A 16476-nucleotide genomic window follows, 5' to 3' on the forward strand; every position below is an offset into this window, starting at 1 on the left:
AGTGAGGGGTAAAGTCTTACAATTTATCGATGGCTCTGGTTTTGGTGTGTGGTGTTCTACCTCACCAACGACATTTCTAGATTACTGTTTTGTGAAGAAGTTATTCACCCTGTGGACAGCCCTTTCTACACACCGTCTGCAGCAGAACAAAGGGAGAACAGAAGTTCAGCATCGCTAAAGTGTGAGGTGGTTTCTGCCCCGGCCGGTGTGGCTCAGTGGAGGGGCAGAGCCCCCTGCACTGCAAGGCTGCTGGTCGATTTCAGGGCAGGGCACCTGCTTGGTGGTGTGCTCGGTCCCCAGTGGGGGAGTCCAGGAGGCAGCCAATCAATGCTCCCTCTCACATTGACATTTCTCCCTCTCCCTCTCGCTCTAAAAGTCAATAAAGAACCTTTTTTAAGAAGTAAAATGAAATGTGACTTTTAGATTGTTGAAGACAACTCAGCGTTTTGGGAGAGAGTTTCTAGGAAGTGACTCCCTGAGCTGCATGGCCCTGGTTCGGCCCTCCTCCAGGGGGCCCTGGCGTGGCTGCTCGGCCCTCCTCCAGGGGGCACACTGGCCGTGTCGCTGGTTTAGCTGGCGTCCTGCAGAGAATCTCACGGTGTTCAGTTCCCGGCCTCTCAGTGTTGTTGCGGCATTAAACACACACACGTTTTAGGAGGATGTTCTGAGCCGACGATACTTACACTCATAGCTTAAATATGTGCACCTCAGTTACACATTGATTTGGCAAGCTCCTGCTGTGCGTGTGGCGCTGTGGTTTGAGATTTGGCATGTGTTTTTGCGTGTGATACTCAGGGTCCTGGGCTGTTCGTGTGATGTAAATGGGAAGGGGAGTGGAGACGCAGTTCTCCGAGGTTGGTTGTGGTCTCGTGAGTATGCAGCAGGGCAGGCAGGAAAGTGAGGTGCAGGCAGTGCCGACTGGCTGAATTCCCTACCTCGTAGGGGACCCCGCACCTCCTCAGCCCCGTGTTCTCTGCTTTGCAGTCGCTGTTACGGGACGGGAAGGTCTTTAGGGACCTTTTCTCAGTCATTTCTGTGTTCACCCAGCATGTCTTTTGGTGCCGCTCATACACACAGCCACCGAGAGTGCTTATTAAGGGGCATTATCCAGATGTCCCTGCCGCCCCCACCTACTTTACATTTCCCGTGCTGGTGGGACTTGAAGGTGGCTAAGATACTAAAGTAACAAATGGATCTCACTGTTTTCTGTTCATTCTAAAAAGTTATTTCTAAATTTTGGGATTTTTATTAAAAAGTAAGAATTTCTTTTAGAAAATTCTGGTATGATTGCATTTATTCTTATTTACTGCCGGGCTTATGAGCTCAGGGTGAAAGGGAGTCCGCCTGTCTCCACTCCTGCCCTGGGATCTCCACCCGCAGGCTAGCCACGCTGGCCTGTTGTCCCCATGTCACCTGTCCTTCAGCCACAGCTCTTTGTGACCCACACTGGGACCTTGCAGACTCTCTGCTGAAACCTGGACCTGGGACTCAGCATTCCAGGCTGTTTACCTGAAGAGAAGTAATGGGAACCCCAAAACTGGGGCTGTTGCTCTAGGAGGCCTCTTCTGCTCAGGGGAAGGACAATGGGGAGACCTAGTTGGCAGAGGGGGGTAGGGCAGTCCCAGAGGCCAGGGGTTCCCAGTGTGTGGGAGCCCCAAGAAGGGCTGGGCTCTCAGAGCAGGGATCGAGATTCCAGACCCATGTTCTTTTTTTATTTTATTTTATTTTTTAAAGTATATTTTTACTTATTTCAGAGAGGAAGGGAGAGAGAGAGAGAAACATCCATGATGAGAGAGAATCACTGACCAGCTGCCTTCTGCACACCCCACACTGGGGATCGAGCCTACAACCTGGGCATGTGCCCTGACCGGGAATTGAACTCTGACCTCCTGGTTCATAGGTTGATGCTCAACCATTGAGCCACACCGGCTGGGCCAGAAAGTGCAAACACAGCTGAGTGACGTTTGCCGTGTTTGCGCTTCCTGGTCTGTAGACGCCTTTCTATGTTGCGCTCAGGGAAGTAGCCTCCTCTGCTGTGTGATTAGAAAGCGCTTTGCACTTGTAGTGACACAGCGCAGATCGGCATTCTCACTGCTACTCACCACCCACGTTTTAGCTTGGTCGAGGGTGACCTCACACCCTCTCTGCATTCCTCTGGCTCCTTGCCCTGAACTCCTCACGTCAGCTGATGTGCTGTGTTCTGTCTTGGTCCCGGGCCTTGCACCTCTGCCGTCCCCACGCCTGAGGGACAGCTACGTTGTGTGCCACGGTGGACCCCTGGGGTGGCAGCAGGGGCCACAGCAAACGGCAGCTTTTCTGGCCCTCCTGGGTCACACCCCCCGTTACACTCTCCTAATGGCACCTGCTTCCTCGCAGAACTCAGTGAGGCTGTAATTGCCCAAGTATCTGTGATTTGTGTTAGTAATTTGCTTATCTGGCTTTTTCACTAGAACTGTGGTCGGCAAACGACGGCTCGCGAGCCACATGTGGCTCTTTGGCCTCTGGAGTGTGGCTCTTCCACAAAATACCACGGCCTGGGCGAGTCTATTTTGAAGAAGTGGCGTTAGAAGAAGTTTAAGTTTGAAAAATTTGGCTCTCAAAAGTAATTTCAGGCATCGTACTGTTGATATTTGGCTCTGTTGACTAATGAGTTTGCCGACCACTGCACTAGAACATAAGCTTCGTGGAGGCAGAGAGCTGATCTGGGAGGTGAATCTTGGGGTGGTTGCTGTATTTTGTTGACTGTATTTTCTCGTTTGTGTAATCGACGTGGGGGCGAGGCGTTTCTGCGGGTGGAGACACTATGACGTTCCCCTAAGTGTCTCCTTAGCTGTGTCCGTAGCTGCCCTTCGCTCTCACTCCTTGCATCTCTGCTCTCCATCTGGAGTCCTCCTTCCTCTGGCCCCTGGGATTTCCCTAGACAAGGACCTGTGATGGAAACCAGTGTTTGCCTCTGAATATGTCTGTCACCACGTTCTGTGACGATGCTTTGGCTGCATAAAGGGCTCAGGTGGGTATATGTCATCTCTCTGTAGATTGACTAGAAGACAGTCACTTTTTGGTTGTTTTCCATTTGTCTCAGTCCTTCATTACAGTGTTTTATCCCCTGGACTTATCTTTTATTTCTTGAAATAGATGAATTATACCTTTTTTATATTCTTTCTGAATTTACAGTTTCCTTTCTTTCATTTCTTCCATCTTTCATAGAAGGTGACTTATTTCCTTATGTGTTTTGTTTTCCATTTTTCAACTATGAATCATATTATTCCTTGGGCCTTTTACAACGAGTATTATTTTTTAAAAATATACTTTCATTGATTTTTTTTACAGAGAGGAAGGGAGAGGGATAGAGAGTTAGAAACATCAATGAGAGAGAAACATCAATCAGCTACCTCCTGCACGACCCCTACTGGGGATGTGCCCACAACCAAGGTACATGGCCTTGGTCGGAATCGAAACTGGGACCCAGTCAACAGGCCATGCTCTATCCACTGAGCCAAACAGGTTAGGGCTCCAGTGGGTATTCTTTAAGCTCATGTTGCAGTTTCTTTCCTAGAGACAGGTTATGTGCTTGTTTCTGCCTATCACCCGCAGAAGGCGTGGCCAATTCAAGACCATTAAACTAAGTTATCTGATTGAGTTGTTTCCAGCCTACAATTGATATTCTGGTCTCCAACCACGTGACGCACAGTTACGTTTCTCAGAGGAGAGTTCCATTCTTGCTCGGGCAGTAAATGCAAGAGGCTCTGGTTTCCGTGTGGTGCCCTTGTGGCTGTGAGTGTGTTTGCCTTCAGGCTCAGCGGGGGCAGCCCTTGGCAGGTCCTGGCCCCGGCAGGGTCTCCCGCGAGCCTTCCCTGGAGAGGACCAGGCTTTCTCTCGCCTTCGGGTCACCAGGCGGCTTTCCCGAGGGAACGTCTCGATGTCGAGGCTTTGGTTGCTACTTCCCAGTTTGGTAATTTGCTTATCTGGCTTTTTCACTGGAAAAGTGAAAAGGGATTCTTACCTGAAGAATCCCTGTCTACCCTTCCTTCTCGATGTTTGTGGGTCCTCCTTGCGCCTCGGCCCAGCACGGCGTTATAAAAGATTTGCAAATGATACTACACCCACCTTGACATAATTTTAAAGTTGTTTTTTTCAGGAGTGTCAAATGATATAATCTGCCATTTTACTTACAACAGATGTTGATATACTTCTGCAATGTAAGCTAATACCCCCATTCAATAAAATGAAACACTTCTTTGCACAGATGAGCAGATGCATGTATATTTCCTTACATTCCTTCCTTTTGCACATGGAAGTTACCATTTATACAAGTTTATCAATGTTTTTAAAGATTGCCTATGGATTTTGAATCATAGTTAGAAAGCTTTTCTTAAATAACTTACTTTCAAAACAAAATGTATATGCTTTGGTGACAAAATTACAATATGCAACCTAAATAGACTGAGATAAAAATTTTAAGTGTAGATCAATAAATACCATGGATTGAGATAGAGATAGAAGGAATTGTAAAATTCTTATACTTATAAAAGTATTCTTTTTTTCATGAATGAGAATGAGTAGAGATAGTTAATTTTCTGGAATTGATGTATTGAGAAACATAATTTTAAGTAATATTTGAATATATCAAAAAGTTTCAGTAGTATAATTAAATATCGGCATTAATATTATGAGAGGAAAATGTAAAGAAAACACAAAGTTACTAGTATAGCAAACAAGCTAAATAGCATTAAAACACTAAGAATAAAATATCAAGTCTGATTATGAAACTCATCGTAAAAATATGTCACAACAAAATTACAAGTAGAATAGGTCCACCTATTAAAAGAAAGAAAAAAGTCAGTCAGGCTAAAGCCCCGCCCCCCCCCCCCCCCCCCCCAGCTTCCTTCTGCTTTCTAGAGGGACGTGGAGACACAGAGGCGTGGGGAAAAGGACACTCAGCTGGAGCAAACCTGCTCCCCAAGATGCCGGCCAGAGCGCACGTACACGAGAGCACGAGCAGAAAGGGTTCGGTTGGAAGGGAGGGCGCCTGATCTGTGGAGGTCAGTCTGCGGTGAAGGTCGAGCTCCCCCGAAGTTTACACAATAAACATTGGAACTTTGGAATTTATAACGCAGAACACTCACAGAAAATGGGCAGAAAATGCAGGAGTGCTTTTAGTTGCTGACAGATCAAAAACGTTCTATCTTTAATTCAGTTTCTTATTTTAGGATTTACCAACTCGGGGTTCCCTTTCTTTAAATCATATTCTACATTGATGTATTTAGCTCCTATTTAAGGAATTCAGATCCCGTAATGGCTGAAAACAAGGAAATTTAACCTTTATATGTAAATGTAAACAATAAGCCAGTTACTCTTTGAACAAAGAAAAAAACCAAATACAGTGAGTGGAATATTTAGAGAACAATGGTGATGAAACTGAATTACAATATTGCTAAAGTTGTGAACAAACTTAGTTCACAGTGGAAAATCCACATCCTTAAAGTATTAAACACTTTTATACTTTTTTGGAACATTAATAAGAGAAGAAGAGTAAGTGGATGTATTGCTCGGACACGTTTTTACTGGGCTCGATCACATGACCCTGTCCTGGATACCAGAAGCACTGTCGTCAATTAAAATCCCTGCCTCTTGGGATTGAGCAATTTAACCTATGGACGCAGGAAAAGGAAGTCTGTGTCCCCGAGGAACTCCAGGTCCTTTAAAGATAAGCCACTGTTAAACCTCTTGACAAGGAGGAGAAAACCATCATATACGCCTAAGGATTTAAAAATAAAACAATGGTTACAGCGAAAACGACAAATCTGAGAGGGTCTTGGACTGATAAAAGTGAAAGTCTAAATAAAATGGACAGTTTTCGAGGAAACTGTAAGTTACTTTATTTAAGCAAACAGTGATAGAAACCCTATAGACCAGTAAGTGGAAGACATTGAAGATAGTGCTAAAGTAATGCTTTTCTGAAAACCAGTAGGACATTGATTGAGCATACTGTTTGAGTAGCTTTTCACAGGAGTTTGATTCTGGAGGCAGATTTGTGAGTGCAGTTCACTACTTGGTGACTTTGACAAGAGTCTTACATTTTCTCAGAGTTCATTTAACCTGCATTCTTAAAGGTTATGTCATGAGAACGTTACTCATTCAACAGGCCATTTTAAATACCTGCAACGTACCAGAAACGGTGCTACATTGCAGAGCATACAAAGGCAAAGAACAAGTCCTTTCTGTTGTCAAGGAATGTGCAGCCAGAAGGGGAAATGGAGAAATCCACGCTAAATCACAGCACGTGGCATTGAAGTGATCAGGGAGGAGCCCACGGTGCTCCGAGCCCCGGCATTGGATGGGGTGCTGGGGGTGGGTCCCATTGAAAGCAGCTTGGCTGATTGGCTCTGTTGAGCAGAGCTTGGAAGACCGTGCTCAGGAGATAAGAAGGGAAAATAAAGGCCTTTTTGGGTAGAAGAAGTGAACCTGTGAGAGCTGGGAGCTGTGAGAGGAAGTGGGTGCCGCTGAGTTCCGGCCAGAGCAGCGCCTGGCACGTGACTGGCAGGTGCTCTAGAGACGCTGTGGGACAACACCAATGCTTCCATGACGAAGACTGGGCTCAGTTCAACCCTCAGGGTTCTTCCAGTTCTTCTCTTCATGCCTGCTCACACCCCAGCTGGTTGGCACCTGGCATACTTCATGGTGTTATCATTAGTGTTCCTGTGTTATCCATAAGAGCTCTTTGTAAAAGCTGAGCACCTTGTAGGGTCTAATAATACATTAATAGTTTTTAATACATCAAGTAAGTTCCTAGATAGCTGTTCGCCTGTTGGTTTTAGCAGCCAGTTTGGAGCCAGTAGTTTACAGTAAATGTGTGGCTTTTTCAGCTGTGCAATAAACTTTAGTGGGTTTATTTGTAAGAAATGTGCAAACAAAGTCACCTATCTACTTCCAGTTCCAGGTGGGTGTGGGCTCATGCCATCTTCATGCACCTAGGTTCATTTGCCACCTAGCGCCATCTAGCGTCTCCGAGGAGAAATAACGGCACACCTAAATAACTTCATCTTAAAAAGTGTTTCTGAAGTTTAACTGGTTGTGAGTTAAAGCCTTCCCATAAAATGAAGTTTCATGAATAAAGTGACCTTTGAATTGCATATAGAAGGAAAAATGAGAACAAGTGTTTACCAAAGGAAGTAGAATTGTCGATTTAGTTGATGGTAATGAATCACACATTCCCATTTCATTTAAAAATTAGGTATTTAAAATAAGTTGTGAGAGTATTCTGTCTCCCACTAAATCATTTGTTCAAACTTGCTTTTTTATGATGCTCTAAGTATAACGTGAAGATGTTATTAAATCCATTCTTAACGCGCATAGAGCAAAGTCATCCAAAACGACAAACAGCAGTCAGCACGGCGGTAATGAGTAAGAGCTGCTGCTGGGCGCTGCTCGGAACGGACCTTCCATCCGGCGCGGGAAGCTCCTCAAGAGCCGTCTGCACCTCGCGGTTCGCCTGCAGTTCATTTCCTGAGCCTGTCTGGTGGAGACGGGAACACTGCCCGGCATCTCCTCATGAGGAACTTCCCCAGGGCTTGGGAAAATCATCATCAATTCCGATTTGTCTTCAAGCCAGATATACCGCATCCTGTAAATTTCTGTCTTGAAATCATCTCTCTTCCTGTTCTTGACTCATTTTTCTACGCTCCGCCCAGTCTCGCACACGGAATTATTGCGACGAGAGGTGGTACATCTAGCAAAGACCTTGCCGCCGCTGTGCCATATGCACATAGAAAGATAGCAGCTTCACACACAGGGATTCTGACTTCTGGCCTCTTTAAAAATGAGTGAGGTGAAATGGTTATTCATCATCTTGTATGTAACAGTGTAAATGTTTACTTTCTTTAAAGTGTGTAACGTGTATTTAAATACTTTACAATAGAAGCACTTAAACTGTATTTCCACAGGCACGTACCCAATGGCCAATGCTACGCGAGCACCGCCCTGGCTGAGGCGGGTGCGCTGGTGACCGGAGCGGCGCTGCCCCTCCGGACGGTGGTGTGCGAGGCAGCCGGGCGTCCCCGCTCCCTCTCCCAGTTCTCCCGCTGTGGGAGGCCGTGTAGACAGCTCACTGCCTTGTGATTGTAGATGAGATGTCATGTGAAAAAGGGGTCTCTGGCCTTACAAAGCCTGCAAACCACTCAACTGAGAAGTTAATGAACACACCCAGCGCCTGCCTTGCCCTGGAGCCAGCGTGGGGGTGGCCTGAGCGCAGAGGGACAGGTTTGGCGTGAGAGGTGGTCTAATGCTTGTCGCTCCAGGCCTTCCACCTGGAAGCCCCAGCAGTCCAATCGAAGATGGCAGTCGGCTGGGACACATCACCCGAGCCTCAGTGGTTTTCACGTTGGGTGTGTCATCACGGAGTCATGTCAGAGTGCTGCCCAGCGCCCAGGGGATGCCCATAGGCGAGCCATTCTGGTTTAGTAGATAGTTCTTTGAAATAGGATTTGATTTAGCCAAAATAATGGATCATATTTTTAAAAACATTTATTTGAAAATGATGTCAGAACTGGACCCTCCCATCCAGTCACCTGACAGGGGCAGGTGCCCCCAGACATGTCCAGAACTTGCGCGCAGAGCCGGGTCTTGACTGCTGTCCTGCGCGGCCTTCACAGCGTGCGGCAGGCGGCCCGCTCCCAGAGAGGAGGGACTGCGTGTGCGGAGCAGACAAGGCTCTGAGAAAGGAAGGGTTCCGGGAAAGGACAGAGCCGCACCCTTGGACGTTGTCACTGACCCGCTGCAGGTCGGTGGCCCAGTCTGCAGGGAGGGCGGGTCTGGTTCTTGTCAGATACCATCTTGAGCCCAAGGACAGCTTCCTTTCCTTTCATGTCATTATTGTGGAGACAGCAAAATCGGCTATTTTAAGAGCCTTTCTGTGCACATTCACTCAAGTCCTGCATCTCGCCTGTTTGTGTGTGAGGATGTGTTTCAGCTCAGACGCTCCAGGCTGGCCACTGAGCCTTCCCTCGTGTCTGCTCTTCCCCAGCACCAGCCTTCTCGGGACTGTCACCAAACGCCAGGAGTCTCTGCCCCATGGCACGGCGCACGGAAGCCTACAAACCTGTTCTCTCTCCTCCCAGAGCCTGTGCGTGTTCACGCCCCCTGGCATCAAGGAGGGCAAGCCCCGGCTCATCCCCGCGGGGCCCATCGCCCAGGGCACCACCACCTCCGCCTACGTGGCCAAGTCCCGGAAGACGCTGCTCGTGGAAGACATCCTTGGGGTACGTGGCTCCTCACTCTGTGTGCCGCCCCCTCCGGGAGGTGGGGGAGGTGTAATTTAATGGAGAGAAGACTTAGCACGCTGATGGTATCATTTAAGCCATTTTATTAAAGCATCAAAGCAAGACACAGGTCAGTCATGACTTTGTATGTGAACAGAGTTTTTGTACTCAGAAAACCATGTCTTCTATGCTCACTGAGTGCTAGATTTGAATAGTTTTTATTCGAACGTATGGCAGTATAGCTGAACATGAAAATGTGTATTTATCCTCATGCAAACTAAGTGGTAACTATCTGTATGTCACAACCTAGCAGGATATGCATGAATGGATAGCCATCGCTGGGGGACCCCGAATTTGGGTGTCACACAACAACCACCTGCTATTCCCTTGAGTCTGGACGGGCCCTCCTGCTGGTCTGGGCTGGGCCTGGCTGGGTTGCTTACACAGCTGCCATCAGCTGGCCACCTCCTCAGAGCTGGCTGGCCTCAGATGGCCTCGGCTCTCCACGTGTGTCTCCCCTCCGCCTGGAGGGTGGCCTGGCACGCTCTATGGTGGCGGCCGGGGTCCTAAGAGAGGAAGTCAGACATGCCTGTGAGGTTCCGAGTCTGTGCTCCCATCACATGTTCTGCCCTGTCGTTAGCCAGAGCAGACCCCGGGGGCAGGCGCAGTTTTAGGGAACCGATGAAGCACGGGTGCAGAGACCGTGATACAAAGTGGAGTTCTCCGAGTGACGAGGGCGCCAACAGGTTTCTGGGTGCAATCCATTTGCTCTGGAAAACTACCAAATGAGACTCAGAAATGTGGGTTTTAATTGTGGTTCCGTCTCTGACTATCTGTATGACCTTGAACAAATCAGGTAACTAGTTATTTTATTTAGAAAAAGAAAGAAAATGGAAAGTAGATTTCACTTTTAAAAAGTATTAAAAGTAGACACTGTATAAGTTGTCATCTGAAAATGCTCTATTGTATATGCAAACTTTCAAAAGGTTTGTAAATTATACTAGTAAGTGTAGATTTGTGCTGTTCTAGATTCAAGAAAAACGTCCCGCAGACAACAGAAATTGAACAAGTAGAATTAGTGTCTTGATATTAATTCATTTGAGAGATTTGGCTAAGCTAGAAAATTATTAAATTCAAAGAACCAATTTTTCTTTTGATAAAAATTGACAATTATTGGATGACTTGAATATTTAATATCAGTCTTTGAGGTTCAGGTAAAATGACTATCATGATCATCCACTTTTGTGTTATTTTAACCTTCAAAATAAAAGAGAAACATGTAATTTATAATTTCCTTCATATGGTATTTACATTTGAATTTCCACTTGTGACATTATACTTAACACACCATTATAAAAGTTCTAGAACAGTAGCAGGTGGTGAATAACAGATGTCAGCCATCAGCATTTCTTTGATTACTGCGTGAAATTAATGTGTGTGAGTGGGTGAAGCCCTGCTGCACAAAGCTAAGGCTCAGAGCCGCTTTGTCCAGGAGCCACGCTGCTGACGACCAGCGTTTCCTTAAGCACTGCCGATGGTGGCCAAGTCACTTGGTTTTTCCTTGAAAAGGTCTGCTTGTTATTGGTTGTAAGTATGAGGTGGTTTCTTACAGAAATAAGGGTCATAAGTGCATTATTCCATTTATTTTACTGAACTTCTACATTTTCCCATTTAATTTTCCAGGATGAACGATTTCCAGGCGGTACTGGACTGGAATCAGGGACGCGGATCAAGTCCGTTCTCTGTTTGCCGATCGTCACGGCGATTGGCGACCTGGTAGGCATCCTGGAGCTGTACCGGCACTGGGGCAAGGACGCCTTCTCTCTGCGCCAGCAGGAGGTGAGGCGGCAGGGCTGGGCTGGGCTGGCCTCGGAGGCGCTCAGTCAGTCGCAGTGAATGAATGAATGAATAGTTAAAGCCACAGTTTGCTTTTGGTACTATACTAATTATTTTTAAAAACTTTTTTTTTGTGGTTATTTAGAGAGGGGACTGATTAAACTGGAAATTAGGCATTTTAAAGTGAGAATCCATTGAAACAATAAAAGTAAGAGTACTTCCTATTGTAAATCAGACAAGGCAGTAGGTGACTCCAGACAGTTCCCCCATTCTGGAGGTCCTCACGTTTTCCTAAAAATGTCAGCTTCCTCGAGTCCGTCGTGCGTGAGGTGCCAGCACTAGATCCACGCAGAGGACAGTGCACTCCGTCTCTCTTCCCTGAGCGGGAATTGGCTCGTTAATACATTAATAAACATTGCAGCATGCCTGCCACACCCGGGTGGGCAGCCTCCCTCTGGCTGCACCTGTCCACTGCCCCGGATGGCACACCCTGTGCCCACCTTCCCCTCCTGCACCAGCCCCTGGAGCAAGGCTGCAGGGCTCCCAGTCAGAGCCTGTGTGTGTCCTCGTCCTTCCCAGCTCCAGCCCCTTCTGCAGGGGTGGCCTCCAGTGTGGCCCCTCCGGCGGCCTCCCGGAGCATGTGAGCACCGAGGCTCCCGTCGCTCCTGTCCCCGCTCCCGGTTCCTGCTCCCGGTCCTCTGCGGCCTCCATTGCCAGCTGAAGCGCTGTGCTCGCACTCGCTCTTTCTTGCCTTTTCTTTTTTTTCAATTATATTTTTACTAGAGGCCCAAAAACGAAAATTCGTGTAAGAGTAGGCCTCCCCCCGCACCCCAACCCCCCGCCCCGGGCTGCCGGCACCAGCTTCCCTCCAGTACCCGGGACCCAGGCTGCTTCCCTCCAGCCACCACCCAGCATCCGGGACCCGGGTGGCTTCTTCGCCTGGAAGGTCATCAGGTTTAATTAGCATATTACCCTTTTATTATTATAGATTGATTTCAGAGAGGAAGGGAGAAGAAGAGAGAGAGAGAAACATCAGTGATGAGAGAGAATCATTGATCGGCTGCCTCCTGCACGCCCCACACTGGGGATCGAGCCTGCAACCTGAGCATGTGCCCTGAGCGGGAATTGAACCATGACCTCCTGGTTCATAGGTCGACATTCAGCCACTGAGCCACGCCGGCTGGGCTCTCTCTCCTTTTCTGTCCCCACAGTCAGCCGTTCTGTGTCCCTGTGCCCTGTCTTCAGCACCGAGGACAGCGCCGGCACCTGGTAGACACCAGGTCAATACTGGCTAGGTGAATGGGGAGCAGCAGAAGTAGGAGTGAGTAATGTGAGCACTCGTCAACAAAGGTTTAGACATGCTTCCTCCTTGTAGAGTTGCTGTTAGAGGCCTTTTTAATAGCATTGTTATTACACTAAAATTATTTTATATTGAAGTCCTTGGACTCTAGCTCTTTTAATCCATTTATGTTCCTTTCTATCCCCAATGAAGGGGAACAAGGACGCACTGGGTTCCATTGTAAAGGAAGGCGGAATGTAAGAAGTCCTGTCCATGTTTGATGCTTTGTGTTGGCACCTCAGGCAGTGTTCCTCCACGCGGTGGGGCTGGCGCACCTGGCTAACCTGGTTCTCTCACCTTCCGCAGGTGGCAACAGCGAACCTTGCCTGGGCGTCTGTCGCCATTCACCAGGTGCAGGTGGGTCCCTGTCCCGGGCTTCCTGCCGGGGGGGCTGGCCTCAGCCTCGGGCTTTCCGTTTGCATCTTAGTGATGTTATTTCTAAAACCTTACTCGCTGGCTTAACTATGTGGCGGTTATTTTTATATACTTATATACAGTTGCCCATTGTTTATGCAATAAAGGGTATGTGTCCTATTAGGATTTTTGTTCCCCCCCCCCCCCGAAAGCCCAGGATCAGTCTCCTACTGGTAGGAACATTGATATTTCTCTGACTCCGTTTCCTAAGTTAAGGCATCCTCTCCACCAAATGGTGTATGGAAACAAACATTGACTTTCAGACCCTGGTTCTCCGGAAAAAATGCCCCCATTTACACACTGCACAGCTTTCACGGGGGCCAGACTTGTGAAGCTCAGGGAACACGGGTACAGTTCTGCGTTGTATCTTCCGCTGCTCCTCCTCGTGTTTTGCTTTTCTGAGTCCCCTCGGCCAGCTCGGGTCAAGGAGGGCCCAGGTGATGCAGAGAAAAGCCCTAAGTGTGGGAAAGGGGGCTGAGGAGCAGGACTTGGGAGCTGACACGAGAGAGTGGATGGAAGATGTGCCCACGTCAGTTTCCCAAGTGGGAAGGGTTTTGAAGAGCGAGCAGCTCTGGAGGCCTGGACCAGATGCTGGCTCCGCCCCGCGCCCCGCGCCCCGCGCCCCGCACCGCTCTGGGGTCTGAGCAAGGCTCTGAGCTCCTCCCACCTCAGTTACACAGTCAGTCCCTCACCGGCAGTGTTTGTGGTGATCAGATGAGGTCCTAAGTATGAAGTGCTTGTTCGCACATTTAAGCCTTCAAGAAAAATGAACTGGGATTGACGGTATTACGGCATTATAAGCCAGCGATTGTGTTCCACCTTTTACGTTAAACAAGGTCAGTGGTGTTCTGGAATGTTGACTTGTAAAGAAGCAAACATCTGCTACCCTTAATGGCCTTTGTTTCCTATGGCAGCTATGCAGAGGCCTCGCCAAACAGACTGAGCTGAATGACTTTCTACTGGACGTATCGAAGTGAGTGTGCGCTTTAGGGGGTGGGTGGCTGCTGCTGCTGGTGACTGCACTGGGCAGGTGGGGGGGCGGGCCGAGAGGGTTGGGGGCACTCTCTCAGCCTCGCTCACTCGTTCACGCTGCCGGGGAAGGGCGGAGACAGGCAGGCGATGGTTCTCATTTGCAGTTTGCTGTGCATTTCTTTCAATGTATCTTTATTGTTGAAAGTATTATAGAAGTCCCCTTTCTCCCCCCATTGACCCCCTCCACCCTACTCCCGCCCCCCCATGTGTCCATGGGTTATGCATATGGTACAGACACGGGGTGTCTGTCTGTGGGAGAAAACTAACAGCAGTAGAGAGGAAATGTTCTAGTTAGTTCCTTTCAAAAAGACCTCTCCGGCATTTTCTGTAAACGTCAGTCAGCGAAATGCTATTATTACTATTTAACTTTCCCGTGTACAGTAGCTGAGACAGGATTTTAGAGAAAAGGCCCATCACCCGAGACTGGACCTGAGAAACTCCCGGGCGGGGGTGGCCGCAGGCCGAGGAACTTGATGGAACCCCAGGTGCACAGGGGTCCCGCTTGTGCTTGCCCTTGAGACCTGAGGCTGCCGCAGGTGCGGCGGGGTCAAGGCCTCCGGGCTCACACGGGAGAGCGGCTGCCTTCCCGGCTGCCAGCAGCCCTCGGGCCTGCCTGCTCTACCCTCCCACGCTCTCCTAGCGTCCGTGACTAGTTAGTCTGAAGTCGCTGCTTTGTGTTACACTTAGTTTCTTAAATATAAAGTTAGAGAAACATGGAATTGAGGGAGATCCTCTTTGATCCCCTAATCTTTGAGATAAAGTGAAATAATAGCTGTGGGGCACGTGATATTATTTCAAAACACACTGAAAGCGAAGTTGTTCAGCATCTCTTGTCCATGGGCTTGAATCTCTTGTAAATTTTCCGAAGCCCCGTTCATTCCTGCCTGTGACATGTCACTTTGCTCGGTGGGGTAACCAGTTTGTTTCCCCGCTTCCTGGCCATGCGTTCCTCAGTGTGCGGGGCCCTGAGCCTAATTCTTAGCGTGTTCCAGCTAACGACGTCTTTAAAAGAAAGGCACGGTTTATTTATGCGCTGTCCTCATTACGAGGACATGGCTGGATGTACGCAAACCTGTGCTAAAAGCATGCCTCGCCAACACAGCCCACGCTGAGAAGCCTTCTTTGCGGGACTGTTACACCCCTACACTCCATGCCCCCTGATGGGTCCTCTGTTCATCAGGTCTATATTTTTGTGGGTGTACCAGCCACCTCCAAAACACTTCCTTCCACTCCTCCTACGGAACGTATATTCACTGTGTGTGTCCCCCGGACCTCACCAGCGTGTTTATTCTGGTGTTTCTTCTCAGTGAGTGACGTTGCTGCCTCAGTACAGTTCAGCTACGTTCGAACTTGTTGGGTTTTCAGTGGTAAATTTACATCTTAACCGTATTAATGAGGTGTAGCACATTTAAAAGTTTTTCATTTCAGATCAAAATTATTAATGACAGTATTACATGTAGTGAACCTAGTTTTATTCCTTCCTACTTTTAGTTTAACGCTACAGACTTCCTGCATCAGTACTTATCAATGAAAGAATTCCTTAATGCTCCCTCTGAAACGAGAATCTGCAGGCCAAAGTCGGTGATAACGTTCCATGAAGCTCTTTAAAATAATATTAAGGATTGTTCCAGAAATGGCAGGAATCAGACATATATCGTTATGCTTTCATTTCAGTGAGGACACAACTGGGGGACGTGCTCAAAGTGCCCTACGCTCTGTCTCACTAAGATCGCTCACTGTTTCCTGTCCTCTTTTGCAGAACGTATTTTGATAACATAGTCGCCATAGATTCTCTACTTGAACACATCATGGTAGGTTGCCGCTTGTTTTGACAATGTTTTACTTACTTAGAGTCATGCCTAGTGTATGGTGGGGTGTGTAATGTACCGGACATGTGAACGTCTAAAGGGGTGAGAAGGGGTCTGGAGGTGTTGTCTGGGTTTTTGGGTTACTTCTGTGTATTTGGAGGGCGTAAAACAACGTTTTGAAAAATACCTCAGAGTTTTTCATTACTTAGTGGTGAGCATGGAAAACATTTATACCTTGAAAACATTGAGTTTCTTTTTGTGGTCTTTAAAGGCCTTTGTACATGTGCTGGTTGGGGAATTCCCAGCCAAGTCTTCCTGACATGGAGGTCCCTGCTACTTCACCTCCGCCGTCATCTCATTTGTAGGCTCTTGGTCCTACCCCCATCCATCTTTCTTCCTTCCTCAAGGACAGTCTCACACTATCTGGGTTACTGTTGTTTTGTAGAAAGTTTTGAAAATGGGAAGTGAGAGTCCTCCAAATTTGTTCCTCTTTTTCAATAATTTTTGGTTCCTTGCAATTTTGTATAACTTTTAGAAATCTACTTGTCAGTTTATACAAAGAATTCAGATGGGATTCTGATAGGGATTGTGTTGAATTCATAGATCAATTTGGCATCTTAACAACATTAAGTATTCCAGCATGAACATGGGGTCTTTTTTTATTTACTTACATTATCTTTACTTTTAGAGCAACGTTTGTAATTTTCAAAGCATAACTATTGTTCTTATTTTGGTAAAGTTATTTCTAAATATTTTATTTTTAATGCTATTATAAATGGAATTGTTTTCT

At 47.5% G+C, this 16476-nt stretch overlaps 1 protein-coding gene across 1 annotated transcript in view; it reads left to right on the top strand.

Moving 5' to 3' along the window:
* The window catches only part of PDE10A (phosphodiesterase 10A), a gene marked incomplete at its 5' end in the record, with an annotated part of 124367 nt that overhangs the window by 74716 nt on the left and 33175 nt on the right, over nucleotides 1-16476 (top strand). Inside the window, 5 exons of the mRNA XM_079780166.1 lie at nucleotides 9117-9257; nucleotides 10941-11096; nucleotides 12739-12789; nucleotides 13761-13819; nucleotides 15638-15689. Of these exons, the coding sequence (XP_079636292.1) occupies nucleotides 9117-9257; nucleotides 10941-11096; nucleotides 12739-12789; nucleotides 13761-13819; nucleotides 15638-15689 (459 nt within the window). The remainder of the gene's footprint in view (nucleotides 1-9116; nucleotides 9258-10940; nucleotides 11097-12738; nucleotides 12790-13760; nucleotides 13820-15637; nucleotides 15690-16476) is intronic.

Source organism: Cnephaeus nilssonii, assembly GCF_951640355.1.
Source record: "Cnephaeus nilssonii genome assembly, chromosome: 9".
NCBI lineage: Eukaryota > Metazoa > Chordata > Mammalia > Chiroptera > Vespertilionidae > Cnephaeus > Cnephaeus nilssonii.